The 14,694-nt window shown below is 48.3% G+C and overlaps 1 protein-coding gene across 1 annotated transcript in view; it reads left to right on the top strand.

The window, feature by feature from the left end:
- RTF1 (RTF1 homolog, Paf1/RNA polymerase II complex component) overlaps positions 1 to 11,567 on the top strand; it is a 69,945-nt gene extending 58,378 nt beyond the window's left edge. Inside the window, exons 9-18 of the mRNA XM_025390315.1 lie at positions 2,645 to 2,727; positions 3,553 to 3,640; positions 3,740 to 3,847; positions 4,477 to 4,554; positions 5,184 to 5,305; positions 5,481 to 5,538; positions 6,563 to 6,640; positions 7,116 to 7,211; positions 8,232 to 8,343; positions 8,599 to 11,567. Coding sequence (XP_025246100.1) covers positions 2,645 to 2,727; positions 3,553 to 3,640; positions 3,740 to 3,847; positions 4,477 to 4,554; positions 5,184 to 5,305; positions 5,481 to 5,538; positions 6,563 to 6,640; positions 7,116 to 7,211; positions 8,232 to 8,343; positions 8,599 to 8,705 — 930 coding nt within the window. The 3' untranslated portion in view covers positions 8,706 to 11,567. The remainder of the gene's footprint in view (positions 1 to 2,644; positions 2,728 to 3,552; positions 3,641 to 3,739; positions 3,848 to 4,476; positions 4,555 to 5,183; positions 5,306 to 5,480; positions 5,539 to 6,562; positions 6,641 to 7,115; positions 7,212 to 8,231; positions 8,344 to 8,598) is intronic.
- The last annotated feature ends 3,127 nt before the right edge of the window (positions 11,568 to 14,694 follow it).

The following is a 14,694-nucleotide window of genomic DNA, read 5'->3' on the forward strand; positions in this document are numbered from 1 at the left end:
CCTCCGCCTCCTGGGTTCAAGCAATTGTCCTGCCTCAGCTTCCCAAGTAGCTGGGACTATAGCCGCCCGCCACCACACCTGGCTAATTTTTGTATTTTTAGTAGAGATGGGGTTTCACCATGTTAGCAAGGCTGCTCTTGAACTCTTGACCTTGTGATCTGCCTGCCTCGGCCTCCCAAAGTGCTTGCGTGAGTCACCTCACCTGGCCTATTTTTATTTATTTATTTATTTATTTATTTATTTATTTATTTATTTTTCAGACAGAGTTTCACTCTTGTTGCCCAGGCTGGAGTGCAATGGCATGATCTTGGCTCACTGCAACCTCTGCCTCCCGGGTTCAAGCAATTCCCCTCCCTCAGCCTGCTGAGTAGCTGGTGTTACAGGTGCCCACCACTGCACCTGGCTAATGTTTGTATTTTCAGTAGAGACGGGGTTTCACCATTTTGGCCAGGCTGGTCTTGAACTCCTGACATCAGGTGATCCACCCACCTCGGCCTCCCAAAGTGCTGGAATTACAGGCATGAGCCACTGAGCCCAGCCTTATTTTTAATTTTTCAGTTTATTTTTATTTTTGGAGACAAAGTCTCACCCTGTTTCCCAGGCTGGAGTGCAGTGGCACGATCTCAGTTCACTGCAGCCTCTGCCTCCTGGGTTCAAGAGATTCTCGTGCCTCAGCCTCCAAGTAGCTGGGACTACAGGCGCACACCACCACACCTGGCTAATTTTCCTTTTTTTTTTTTTTTTTTGAGACAGAGTCTCGCTCAGTTGCCTAGGCTGGAGTGCCGTGGCATGATCTCTGCTCACTGCAAGCTCTGCCTCCCAGATTCACGCCATTCTCCTGCCTCAGCCTCCCAAGTAGCTGGGACTACAGACGCCCACCACCACGCTTGGCTAATTTTTTGTATTTTTAGTGGAGATGGGGTTTCACCATGTTAGCCAGGATGGTCTCGATCTCCTGACCTTGTGATCCGCCCGCCTCGGCCTCCCAAAGTACTGGGATTATAGGCGTGAGCCACCGCGCCCGGCCTTACTTTGGTATTTTTAAAAAAATTTTTGTAGTGACAGCCTCTCTCTGTTGCTTATGCTGGTCTCAAACTCTGGGCCTCAAGTGATGTTCTGGCCTCAGCCTCCTAAAGTGCTGGGTGTTGGTTTCTTGTTTTGTTTTTGAGACAGAGTCTTGCTCTGTCACGCAGGCTGGAGTGCTGTGGCATGATCTCGGCTCTCTGTAAGCACCGCCTCCTGGGTTCACGCCATTCTCCTGCCTCAGCCTCCCAAGTAGCTGGGACTACAGGTGCCCGCCACCACGCCCAGCTAATTTTTTGTGTTTTTAGTAGAGATGGGGTTTCACTGTGTTAGCCAGGATGGTCTCGATCTCCTGACCTCATAATCTGCCCTCCTCGGCCTCCCAAAGTGCTGGGATTACAGGCGTGAGCCACCGCGCCCAGCCCAGGTGTTGGGGTTTTTTTTTTTTTTTTTTTTTTTGAGACAGTGTCTTCACCATGTTGCCCAGGCTGATCTGGAACTCCTGGACTCAAGCCATCTTCCTGCCTTGGCCTTCCAAAATGCTAGGTTTGCAGGCATGAGACACTGCCCAGTCTGTTTGAGATAGGATCTCGCCCTGTTGGCCAGGCTAGCATGCAGCGGTGTGATCATAGCTCACTGCAACCTTGAACTCCTGTACTCAATCCTCCTACGACAGCCTCTTGAGTAGCTAAGACTATAAGTGCACACCACTATGCCCAACTAATTTTTTTTTCTTTTTTGTAGAGACTGGGTTTCGGCTGGGCGCGGTGGCCCATGCCTGTAATCCCAGCACTTTGGGAGGGGTGGGCGGATCATGAGGTGAGGAGGTTGATACCATCCTGGCTAACATGGTGAAACCCCATCTCTACTAAAAATACAAAAAATTAGCCGGGCGTGGTGGTGCATGCCTGTAGTCCTGGCTACTTGGGCGGCTGAGGCAAGAGAATCGCTTGAACCCAGGAGGCAAAGGTTGTAGTGAGCCGAGATCGTGCCACTGCACTCCAGCCTGGGCGACAGAGTGAGACTTTATCTCAAAAAAATAAATAAATAAATAAAAGAGAAACTGGGTCTCTCTGTGTTGCCCTGGTTGGTCTCAAATTCCTGGCTTCAAGTAGTCCTCCCATGTCAGCCTCCCAAAGTGCTGGAATTACAGGCATGAACCTCGGCGCCCAGCCTGACTTGTTTTTGTTTTGTTTTATTCTTAGTTGTCTGGTTTTTACGTGTGCTATCTTCTTGTATGAGGACCTGCAGCCATGCCATATCCTGAAATGCTTGGCAACAGAAACTGACCTACATGGTCTTCACATTTGGCTGATAAAAATCAACCGATGAAATCCCAAATACATCCCTCGTAAGTTAGAATTAGTTGGAGGAAAAGCTGCCAGTGGGCCCCACCAGGCTCCTCTTCTGCTGGCACTTGCTCCTCCTGGGCACAAGGCTCCCTGTGCTTGGCCATCTGCATTCTAAACCTGAGAAGGGTGTCCGGAACCCCTGGCAGCTGTAGACTCTACTCAGCGCTCGATCAGTTGTCTGCGTTCAGGTAGAGAGACGCAAAGGAAGAGTGTTGTGGAAAGCCCTGGAAGAGTCTGGTTTTGACTGGTGTCTCTGTCCTGTCACTTAGGTCGCTGAGATTACAGGTGTTGTGGAAACCGCCAAAGTTTACCAGCTAGGTGGCACCAGAACAAACAAAGGACTGCAACTACGGTAGGAGGCACTTCTGGGGCAGCTTCTGCTTCCACTTCAAACAGGCACTGGCTTTGGGGGCTGCTATTCTCTCTGTGTGATGTGCCTTGTTACCATGAATGCTATTTATGCAATCCCCACGAGGTACACTTGGAGGGAGACTTGTATTCCATCTTTGTCTATAGGGAAGGTAGGATATTCTCTCCTCTGGGGGAACCAAATATATGAAGTGGTAGGACACAGAGAAAGGAAATGTCGCATTGTAAGAGACCCTCCCGGAGCCTCGCTGGCATTTCCTTGGCAAGCATGGCCAAGAGGCTTGCTTCTGGTTCTGGCTCTATCTCATAACCTCATGTGTGACAAGAAAGATCATTTTTATGGACTTCATTTCCTCTTCAATAAAATGAAAGTGTCATTCACTCAGCAAATATTTACCGAATGTACAGTGTGCCAGGCACTGTTCTAGGTGCCATCATAGTGCACTGCTGCTTGGAACTCCTGGGCTCAGGTGATCCTCCCACCCACCTCAGTCTCCTGAGGAGCTGCAACCACAGGCATGTACCCCTGTCCCAGGCTCTGTTGCGTATTGTTGATGCTGACTGTAATGGATTTTAATATAAACTGACTTTTGAAGCTCTGACCAAGCCCATTTGGTTTCCAGTGCTAGCTTTGGGATCTCAATCTTGGCTGCCCATTAAAACAGCCTGGGATGATTTTATAGGGTAGCTAGGATTGAGAACCGCTCCAACAGGTATATATAAGTAGTACATAGTTTGGTAAGGTTGCTTTACTTGTACTACAGTCAACATGCACATTTCTTGGAGATGCTGTCTCTCTTTCATGTAGGCATGGCAATGACCAACGCGTGTTCCGTTTAGAGTTTGTCTCAAACCAAGAATTCACCGAAAGTGAGTTTATGAAGTGGAAAGAAGCGGTACGTGGCTAGAGATTACCTAGCAGTTGTTCGTGCATATTGAGAAAAATATCTTTCCAAAATCCCGACTCATAACCTTGTATCGTGTTTTTGATCCAGATGTTCTCTGCTGGCATGCAGTTGCCCACTCTAGATGAAATCAATAAAAAGGAATTATCTATTAAAGAAGCTCTTAATTATAAATTCAATGATCAGGACATTGAAGAGGTAAGAAACCTGGTGCCCCAGAGCCTGGAAGTTCATCAAGAACCAATGTTGAGAGAAGAACATGATTCTCTTTTATTTCCCTGTATCTTGACATTTTTAGCTATGCATGAAAATGAGGGAATACTAATATTACTACCTTATTATTTATTGTTTATCAAGCTTTTTTCTATACATTCTCATGTGCAGATGAGGCTAACATAGACTGGAGTGTATTCAGAGTTCAGATGAGACAACAAATGAGGCTACGTACACTAAAGTGTATTTAGGGTTCCGGGATCTGTGTTCTGCTGGGCTTGATCCTTCAAGAGTTTTCCTTCTCTAAAACATCTTGGTAAAATTATTTGATCTCTGTTCTCTTGGACAGTGGCTAGCCTTACACTACCAGGCCCTTGGGCTGCTGTTTCTTGGTGCATGTTCCTTCAGACTGTCCCAGAAGAATCTCCGTGACCCGGGAAGCAGCATAGTATCCCTTGGAATGAACCCGCTCTGTCTCTCTCTGGGGCATGGCACTGCCATAGGAAGAGCAGCCCCCTTGTAACTAGCTGTTTGCATCCAAAATGGGCTCACTTAGCCTGTCTGCAAAAATAGCTTAGGAATACCTCACTGCTGGTATCTCCTCTCTGGTACAGATTGTAAAAGAGAAAGAAAGGTTCAGAAAAGCTCCACCCAACTACGCTATGAAGAAGACTCAGCTATTGAAGGAAAAGGTAAGGAGTTGTACTCGAGCCTCTTTCCTCATCCTGTAAGGAGATGTAGAAATCAAACTTGTTCATCCTCTGCCAAGTTAGTGGTGGCAGGATTGGGAGAAAATTCTGGGCTCGATTATAAGCAACACAGTGTGTTCTTGGCGCCTGGGTAACGTTCCTTGGCCATTTTCCATTCCCTAAATTCAAACTGATCTCCTGCGTGCCAGTCTTCTTACTTTCTAGTCACTTCAGCTTCCTGTGTAATAAAATAGACCCTGGGTGGTATTCAGCACTGAGTCTGAACAGACAGATGACACTGTCGAGGCCACCTGTGGCTGGTGATTTTCCATTCTTCACACCGGGTTGGGGTGGGCCTTGTTATGGTGGTTTAGCCACCCTGTGAGGCCTGGCGTTCTGCTGCCGCCAGGGACCCACAGCCAGGTAGCTATATGGGAAGGTGTTCCCCACTGTACTGTGCACTACTATAATATAAATTATGTCTTGTATTTGTAAAGTACTTCTGCGTTTTCTTCCACATCTCCTGTCCTTTGCTCACCACATGAGATACCTTTGCCTGTGCCAGAAGTAAGGGGATACTTGATATACAGTCAGTTGTATGTAGCCAAGAACTCACACATCTCTCTGTGTAGGCCATGGCTGAGGATCTGGGGGATCAGGACAAGGCCAAACAAATCCAAGATCAGCTGAATGAGCTGGAGGAACGGGCAGAGGCCCTGGACCGCCAGCGGACCAAGAACATATCCGCTATCAGGTGTGTTATGGAGCCTATTTTTGGCCCACAGACCTTGGCCAAAATTATCAGGCAAGCCTGTGGCCTGTACACTTTGTGCTGCACTGACCCCATAGATATCCGGGTTCAGGGCTCAGTGGTTCCCTCCCTCCGTTGTTTCACAGCCATTGACTCATCCTTCTTACTCACCCCACAGTTACATCAACCAACGGAACCGGGAATGGAACATTGTAGAGTCTGAGAAGGCCCTTGTGGTAAGAACACTTTATCTGAATCACTAAAACAAAGCTAATTAATAAACCATGACATCTTTTCTACATCTTGCCCAAGTTTATTTTTTAATTATTGAAATAACATATGCACTTAACATATACACACACTCTCTGTATGTCCACATACATCGATGTAATTTATTCCTAATGAAAAGCAGCAGTCTTCTGCCCTGTCCTGCCTTTTCCCACCCTTAGATTCTACTCCACAGGTATTTGTTTTTTCTCAATTTCTGTTTCTTGGTTGTTGCCCCCATATCTACTCTGGTATTCTTGAAGGGAAAGGATAATATGCTGGGCGCGGTGGCTCACGCCTGTAACCCCAGCACTTTGGGAGGCCGAGGTGGGTGGATCACCTGAGGTCAGGAGTTTGAGACCAGCCTGGCCAACATGACGAAACCCTATCTCTACTGAAAATATAAAAATGAGCTGGACATGATGGTGCACACCTGTAACCCGAGCTACTTGGGAGGCTGAGGCACGAGAATTGCTTGAACCTGGGAGGCAGAGGTTGCAGTGAGCTGATACCACTCCTCTTTAGCCTGGGCAACAGAGCGAGAATCCATCTAAAAAATGAAAAAAATTAGCTGGGCATGGTGGCTCACGCCTGTAATCCTAGCACTTTGGGAGGCTGAGGTGGGTGGATCACCTGAGGTCAGGAGTTTACCAGCCTAGGCAACATGGCGAAACACTGTCTCTACTAAAAATACAAAAATTAGCTGGGCGTGGTGACTTGCACCTGTAGTCCCAGCTGCTGGAGAGGCTAAGGCAGGAGAACCACTCGAACCTGAGAGGCAGCGGTTGCAGTGAGCTGAGATTGCGCCACTGCACTTCAGCCTAGGCGACAGAGCGAGACTCCATCTCACACAAAATTTTTTAAAAAAGGAAAAGGATGATCGCTTTTTTTTTTTCTTTTCAGTTGCTTGCAAAGACTTACTTGCTTGTGAGCTTATGGTGAAAGGGTGGGGGGATGGAGATACAGTTCTGTGGTGCATGCTCTCTGTTTCAGGCTGAAAGTCACAACATGAAAAACCAACAGATGGATCCGTTTACCCGGCGCCAGTGCAAGCCTACCATCGTTTCTAATGTGAGTGCCGAAAGAGGACATTTTAGTCAGGACCTAGATTCTAGGACAGAAAATGAATTCCATTAGGAAATTAATAACAAAGTTAAAAATAATGTTTTCTTAGCTGGGATTTGCTTGTCTGAAACTCTTGGGTCTGGATACTTCCTTTTTTATCTTGCTATTGGGCATATAGGCAGTGAAAACGTGGCATGGATTTACAAAAACCTAGTGACTGACCCTCCTGTATCAGGGTGGGTTTACAGTGCAGCAGACATTAGTAATGCGGCCCTTAGCTAGGGCCTGGCTGGGCTGGGCTTGGCTTTCAAGCTTTTAATTGCCTTTTTTTTTTTTTTTTGCTGCTTTGAGGAAAACCCCACTAGCTGCTGATGGGCCCGCTGTGGTGCTTGTGATGTTAGTTTGGTAGGTGGGAAAGAATCTGGCAGTAGGACTCTGTGAGTGTCAAACAATCTCTAAAATAACTGATTTTCTCTCCCAGTCCAGAGACCCAGCTGTTCAAGCTGCCATCTTGGCCCAGCTGAATGCAAAATACGGTTCTGGAGTGTTACCAGATGCTCCAAAGGAAATGAGCAAGGCAAGTGCGGTACCACCCTGTTGCCTGCTGAGCGAGGCTGCTAGCTGAGGCACCAAACAAGCACCTTGTCTAGTCTGGGCTTGATTTTTCCACCTGGGGGAACAGGGAGTCCCTCTTGGAGTCCCTTCCCCATCCCAGTTATTTGCAAATATAATCAACAGATAACCTTAATTCCAAACCTAACACCACTACTTACCTAGGGCCTTGACTGTGTCCTTCGGAAGCTGGCTTCTAGCCTTCAGCATCCCCCCTTTTCTCCTGTGTAAAATTTCTTCTACTATATACTCTGCCAACTTCACAGGAGGAGAGATAACATACAAAGATCAGATATTGTAAAAGTGAAAGCTCATTGAAAACGGCACATTTAAAAGCAGTTTTCTGGCCAGGTGCAGTGGCTCATGCCTGTAATCCCAGCACTTTGGGAGGTGGAAGTGGGTGAATCACCTGAGGTCAGGAGTTCGAGACCAGCCTGGCCAACATGGTGAAACCCCGTCTCTACTAAAAATAGAAAAAAATTAGTGTGGTGGCGGGTTCCTATAATCCCAGCTAGGAGGCTGAGGCAGGAGAATCTCATGAACCTGGGAGGGAGAGGTTGCAGTGATCTACGATCGCTCCATTGTACTCCAGCCTGGATGACAAGAGCGAGACGCCCATCTCAAAAAAAAAAAAAAAAAAAAAAGCAGTTATCCGTCCAAGTTAAGTCTTTTCCTCTTTTCCTGCTGGAGTCTAACCGGTCTCAGGACTTCTGAAATCTTAGGTCAGGAGGTGACCCGTTGCCTTAAGCCCACCCTTTCTACCTTCATACCGCAGACATGAGCCTGCCCTCTTCTCTGTGCTTTCAGCCTTCAGGAGAGAAAGCTCTTTGTCTGTGGCCTCCCTTTGAGAGAAGGAATCAGAAAGGTGCCTTAGTAGGAAAATGTAATGAACTCAAATAAGAGCTTTTTACCGTTAGTGGCTGCTGCTGCTAGAAATCCACTTGCATTTATGCTCTTACCATTAGTTTTCCTCTTCACATTCCAGGGTCAAGGCAAAGATAAAGATTTGAATTCTAAGTCAGCCAGTGACCTCTCAGAAGATCTGTTCAAAGTACACGATTTTGATGTGAAGATTGATTTACAAGTTCCCAGCTCAGGTATGTGAGGGTGGGGCGGGTGGTGAGGGCTGAGGACCAGATGGATCCATGGTTCTCTGGGGCAACAAGGAAGCCCACTTTAAGGGAAGAAAGGGGAATGTTGGCTCATCAGCATCCACAGGCCAGGCCAAGACAGGCTGCAGGTATAGTGAGAGGGAACAGGGCCACAGTCAGGAGGCTGCCTGCAGGGGTGCAGCACGGGACTAAGAGGACTTTGTGGGACCTCAGCTGCCAACTTGCTCTTCTTTCCCACAGAGTCAAAGGCTTTAGCCATCACCTCCAAGGCTCCACCAGCCAAGGATGGGGCTCCAAGGAGATCTCTGAACTTGGAAGACTACAAAAAACGACGAGGGCTTATTTGAGCACACCCAGCCTGCTGCTTCTGACCCCGCATGCCCCATCGCAGCGTCCCACCTTTCCTCCTTTCCTTTGATTTAGCCTCTTTGGGCTGGAGCAGCTGTCGAACTGGGAAGAGACTCTAAACTGCCAGTCATCTGTAATATAAACCATTTGCTGTATAGACCTCCCTGTCTGCACACCATCTCCCACCAGCCTCCCCTCCCCCAGGGCCCCACCCAGTGTGGGCCTGGGCTCTCTTGGGCTTTATCCATGTCTTTAGATTTGTGTTTGCCTTTTGTTTTTTTAACCGCGCAGTTCATTGGCCACTCTGCACGCATTCAGTATTACCATGGAGCTGGGAATCTTGCTGGAGCCCCTGGGGCAATAGCAGCAGCACTGGGCGGTCTTCTCTCCAGACTGCCTTGGCCCACCCATTGAACATTCGGCCCCTGACCTTGTGGAGGGAGCGGGGATTGGGCACCTGCGGTCCTCCCTCTCTTCATCTTTCTCTTCTGCCCTTCTTTTTGGAAGAAGGGGTTTCAAAACCAGTTTAGTTTCCAAAAAGTGTACATTTGTGGGGGGGGGTCTAATTTGAGAGCGAGAGTGTGTATGTGTGTGTGTGTAAGTGTGTGGATTTTTTTATCATTTTTTTAAAATGCAGTACTCTTTGTATCAGTCTGTCATGGGTCTATAGCTGTTTCAGATTTTTTTCAGCTGTACTTGAGCATCTGAAACTGCAAGAAAGAAACTCATTAAATGTGATTCTTCTTACTAAACAGGCCTGACTGCTGTAGCTGTGTAACTTCCCCATCCCCACCTACTCTTCCCCATCCCTTCCCAACTTTGGAGAAAACTCCCCAGTTTAGCCCCCTGACCTGCAGGCTGTGTCCTGGCAGGTGCGGGAGGGAAGCCCACGGCCGGGTACCAGGGAGGGCAGCGAATGTCTTGCTCATCCCATGGGTACAGCCCACAGCTTCTTGGCTGAACATATAACTTCTTTTTCTCACCCAGTATACCAGCCTCTTCCTAGTGATTCTGTTTTGCTGTTTTGGCAAGAATTACATTTTGTTTTGTTTTTAAGAGAAATTTCTGAATATGAATGTGGAGAGCAAACACAAATGATTTAGGTTACGCCGGGCGCGGTGGCTCATGCCTGTAATCCCAGCACTTTGGGAGGCCGAGGCGGGTGGATCACTGAGGTCAGGAGTTCAAGACCAGTCTGACCAACATGGTGAAACCCCATCTCTACTAAAACTTCAAAACTTAGCCGGGCATGGTGGTGCGCGCCTGTAATCCCAGCTACTTGGGGGGCTGAGACAGGAGAATCCCTTGAACCTGGGAGGCGGAGGTTGTGGTGAGCCGAGATTGCGCCACTGCACTCCAGTCTGGGTGACAGAGTGAGACTCCATCTCAAAAAGATTTAGGTTGCAAATGTTTCAAGCATGTGCAGTTTTGTGTGTGTGTATACATATATATGGTCAGCATATATATTGTTGTGCAGCTAGGGCGAAGCCAGCAGAGGTGTGTGTATGTCTTTATGAAATGTTTGAAAAGAGATAAGCTGACTGCTTGATAATCATTCTCAGGTGTAAAGCTCCAAGTGTAAATAAAAGTGGCATTTAACAAATCTTTCAGAACAAAGTACAGCTGACTATATATACCAAGAACTAAGCTAAAGGAACAGCTGAGAGCTCCTGATCTCCACAAGAGAGGAATCTAAAAGCTCTGCTTTGTGCTTCTTCACCCTGCTTTTGTACAAGGAAGGGGGATGATGGGAAATCATGGACTTGTAAGTTGTATTTAAACATAAAAATGAACTTGGTAACTTCTGGGTTTAGTAGAGCCTCAGTGTCGCTTTAACTTAGTTTACTTTTTTTTTTTAAAGCAGCAATGGATGGTTTTAAAGGAGTATTATGACTGTAAAATTGCTAAATACGACTGTAACAGCTATGTGGTAGCTGTGACACAGTTCAGTTGGGCAAAGGAGTGGTGATGGACTCGTTAAAATCATATATACTTGAATAGTCCATTGACCGCAACTCTTTATAGACCATTGTGTAAATGTGGAATCACAGACTGTTAACATTGCCTGGACTTCAGCAGAGTCCTGGAGCTGCTGGGACCTCTCCTATCATGATGAACTTGGACTTTTTTTGATTTCTGGTTTTAAAAGACATGAAATTATAGAATCCAGATAATTCACTGGAGTCATTTTGATCCACCATGTAGATCTGTATTTAGTATCATTTGGATTTGGAGAAGTGTTGATTACATTATGGCTGTGTAATAAAATTTTTATTAAAACTGCATCACACTGTAGCCACTTTGCCACCACCTCCCCACACACAGCTGCTGAAACCCCCATGAGATGCCAATGCACACAGCAGGGAGAAAAGCCAGCCAAAGAAGACCGAAGGGTAACTCCACCCGAGTAGCCTCAGTAGCGATTGGGATCAAGACTAAGGACTTGTCTCCAGTCTCAGCTGAGGCAGGGCCTCTGACCCAAGATCTTGGCCAGGCATTAAGACATTGGCTTTGTCCTACCAACGAGGATTTCTTGGTGGTTCACGCTATATCTTGTGCTGGGGAGTTGCCTCGGTGGGCCCCCCTCCCTCCGCAGTGTGGTTTCATTGTTGAAGGGGGCAGCACCCAAGGTTGTTTTTATGCATTTTTTCAGTTCCTTCCAAGAAGCAAAAAGGCCAGCATCCGTCTGCCTAGTTCATAATGTTTATAGATCTGTTTGTCTGTCTTGCTTCTGGCAGGTGTAGGGAAAGTCTACTGCCTGCCACTTTCCTTCAAAAAGAATGGTTCTGCTTTTGTGAAGTCCTGACTTGTCACTCAAACTGTACAAATATTGTAAATAAACGTTATGCCATTTTAACAAAGGGATCAGATTTAGTCTAAGGATTGCATCCTAAGTGGCAACTCTTTTTTTTTTTTTTTTTTTTGAGACGGAGTCTTGCTCTGTCACCCAGGCTGGAGTGCAGTGGCGCGATCTCGGCTCACTGCAAGCTCCACCTCCCGGGTTCACGCCATTCTCCCGCCTCAGCCTCCGAGTAGCTGGGACTACAGGCGCCCGCCACCACGCCCGGCTAGTTTTTTGTATTTTTAGTAGAGACGGGGTTTCACCGTGTTAGCCAGGATGGTCTCGATCTCCTGACCTCGTGATCCACCCGCCTCGGCCTCCCAAAGTGCTGGGATTACAGGCTTGAGCCACCGCGCCCGGCCTAAGTGGCGACTCTTAAAGCCATGTTTTGAAAGTCCAAGAGAGCCGGGCGCGGTGGCTCAAGCCTGTAATCCCAGCACTTTGGGAGGCCGAGACGGGCGGATCACGAGGTCAGGAGATCGAGACCATCCTGGCTAACACGGTGAAACCCCGTCTCTACTAAAAAATACAAAAAACTAGCCGGGCGAGGTGGCGGGCGCCTGTAGTCCCAGCTACTGGGAGGGCTGAGGCGGGAGAATGGTGTAAACCCGGGAGGCGGAGCTTGCAGTGAGCTGAGATCCGGCCACTGCACTCCAGCCTGGGCCACAGAGCGAGACTCCGTCTCAAAAAAAAAAAAAAAAAAAAAGTCCAAGAGAGCCTCTCTTACTCCTTTTCCCTCTTCTCTTAGCCCTGTGCCCACAAAAGTGAAAGTGGTCATTGTCAACTCTTGAGCAGCCTGGTTCCCCCGAAGCCTCTCTGGTAGGGTAGTTGCCTAGACCCAAGGAAACCTCCAGTTGTCCTGGTTTACGTCCTGTCTTGGTAAGAGACCAATAAGCTTTAACAGAACTAAGAAGACTCCTGATGTATTGCCTAACCCTAGTGAGAATCTGGGCCTTTAAACCTTTTTTTTTTTGTTGTTGTTGTTTTGCCAGGGTCTCTGCTGTCCAGGCTAGAGTGCAGTGGTGCAATCACAGTTCACTGCACCCTCAAACTCCTGGGCTCAAGTGATCCTCCCACCTCACCATTCCAAGTAGCTGGGACTACAGTCATGCACCATCACACCCAGCTAATTTTTAAATTTTCTGTTGAGACAGAATATTGCTGTGTTGCCCAGGCTGGTCTTGAACTCCTGGCCCTGAGTGTTCCTCCTGCCTCAGCCTCCCAAAATGCTGGGATTGCAGGCATGAGCCACTGTGCCCACTCCTTTCAACTTTAAATTGGCCTAGGCACAGTTTCTTTGCTCTCCTTTCTTTTGGCTGTCATGAGTATGAAGGGGGTGCCCAGGGGCTGTGAGTGTAGCTATGGAGGAAACACTGATGGTCCTCCATCCCCCCCCACCCCCGCCCCCACCCCCAGTGCCTGAGGGTGTGTCTCCAACCTCTCTCTCAACACATTTTAGCTAGGAAGCAAGAAGATCCTGGATCTTCTACATCTACACCCTTTAAGAAGACAAGAGATGACAATCACCGTGGTAAGAGCCACGTCCAAGACTGCTTCTGGTGGTGGAAAGGTTGCTTACCCTGCAAGAGCGTCCAATGAGGTTTTCTCCAACTCCTGAGCACTCCCACTACCTAACTGTTGGGAGCAGTGGGACCTAGAGAGCAGGGGTTCTGGGCAGACAACAACATAGCTTACCTTCCAGGATTTGGGTGCTGTGGGGCAGCCACTTGCTACCTATCCCTGAGAAGCAAGAAGGACCACCCGGAGTGCAAGTGGAGAGAAGCAGGGTGCTGGGTTGGTCAACTTCATCTCCCTGGCCATGTTTTTCCAGAAGGGAGTCTCTTCCTTGAGTAACTGTAGGTGGCTGTGATCCAGCAGCCTTAGGAAGCCATCAACTCCCAGCTCAGATTTTTTTTCACGATTTCCCTGACTTAAGTGGGGACTGCTGAGCTCCCTTGGCAAGAGGGTGTTAAGGAGCTGGAGGGAATGGCAGTGCTAAGACAGGGCCCCTGCCTTCTATAAGGTTCCACAGGCCAGCCCCAGGAGACATGGAGATACGGCTTTTAGGCACTGGAGCATAGATAGGCATGTCTAGGGCTTCCAGACCATGCTCAGGATCCAAGGGAGGGCCAAGAGCCAAAACGCTCCGGAGAGGGTTCAGATTCCCGTTCTGCCACTTGCTACTACCTAGGGCTGAGCTACTTAACGCCTTTGAGCCACAAGTTTTCCACCTTTCAAAAAACAACCTGTCAGGATCATGTTGAACATTTAATGTTCCTTTCCCCAGTAGGGGTTCAATAAATGCTGTTGTTAATGAGAGTGAAGCCGCTGGACCCGGGAGGGGATGAATGGCCCTCGGAGAGGGCTGATGGAGGGTGGAAGCATTGGGCAGTGGGCAGGACCCAGAGACTCCACTTGCAGTGGGGGTAGGGGGAAAGAAACCCTGACTCCAGATGGAGGTTCCCACTGGGAGGCACTGGGCTGGCCTAGGGATGCAGCCAGAGAAAGTGTGCTGCCTCTGGGCCAGGCCCTTGTTGCTGTCATTCCCCACAAGCCAACGCACACCACCTTTACTGACCGGGTTTCTGAAGGCATTGAAGGCTTGCCACCGCGCCACCCTCCATCTGGCCCCAACTGAGGCCTGACCTACCCACCACCCCCAAGAGTGGTGAAAACTCAAAATAGTATCAATAATACCAAACCAGAGATAAGTGTAAAGAAGCACAACAAAGCTCTGACCCTTCCCATGATGATTTCCTCGATAGGTCTTCAAAAGATAGATACTTTTGGGCCCTGTGTGATGGCTCCTGCCTGTAATCCCAGCAGTTTGCAAGGTCGAGGAGGGAGGATCGCTTGGGGCCAGGAGTTCAAGACCAACCCGGTCAACATAGTGAGACTCCGTTTCTTTTTTTTTTTTTTTCATCTGAGGTTTTTTTTTTTTTTTTTTTGAGACGGAGTCTTGCTCTGTTGCCCGGGCTGGAGTGCAGTGGCCGGATCTCAGCTCACTGCAAGCTCCGCCTCCCGGGTTCACGCCATTCTCCTGCCTCAGCCTCCCAAGCAGATGGGACTACAGGCGCCCGCCACCTTGCCCGGCTAGTTTTTTTTTGTATTTTTTAGTAGAGACGGGGTTTCACGGTATTAGCCAG

Source organism: Theropithecus gelada, chromosome 7a, assembly GCF_003255815.1.
Source record: "Theropithecus gelada isolate Dixy chromosome 7a, Tgel_1.0, whole genome shotgun sequence".
Classification (NCBI taxonomy): domain Eukaryota; kingdom Metazoa; phylum Chordata; class Mammalia; order Primates; family Cercopithecidae; genus Theropithecus; species Theropithecus gelada.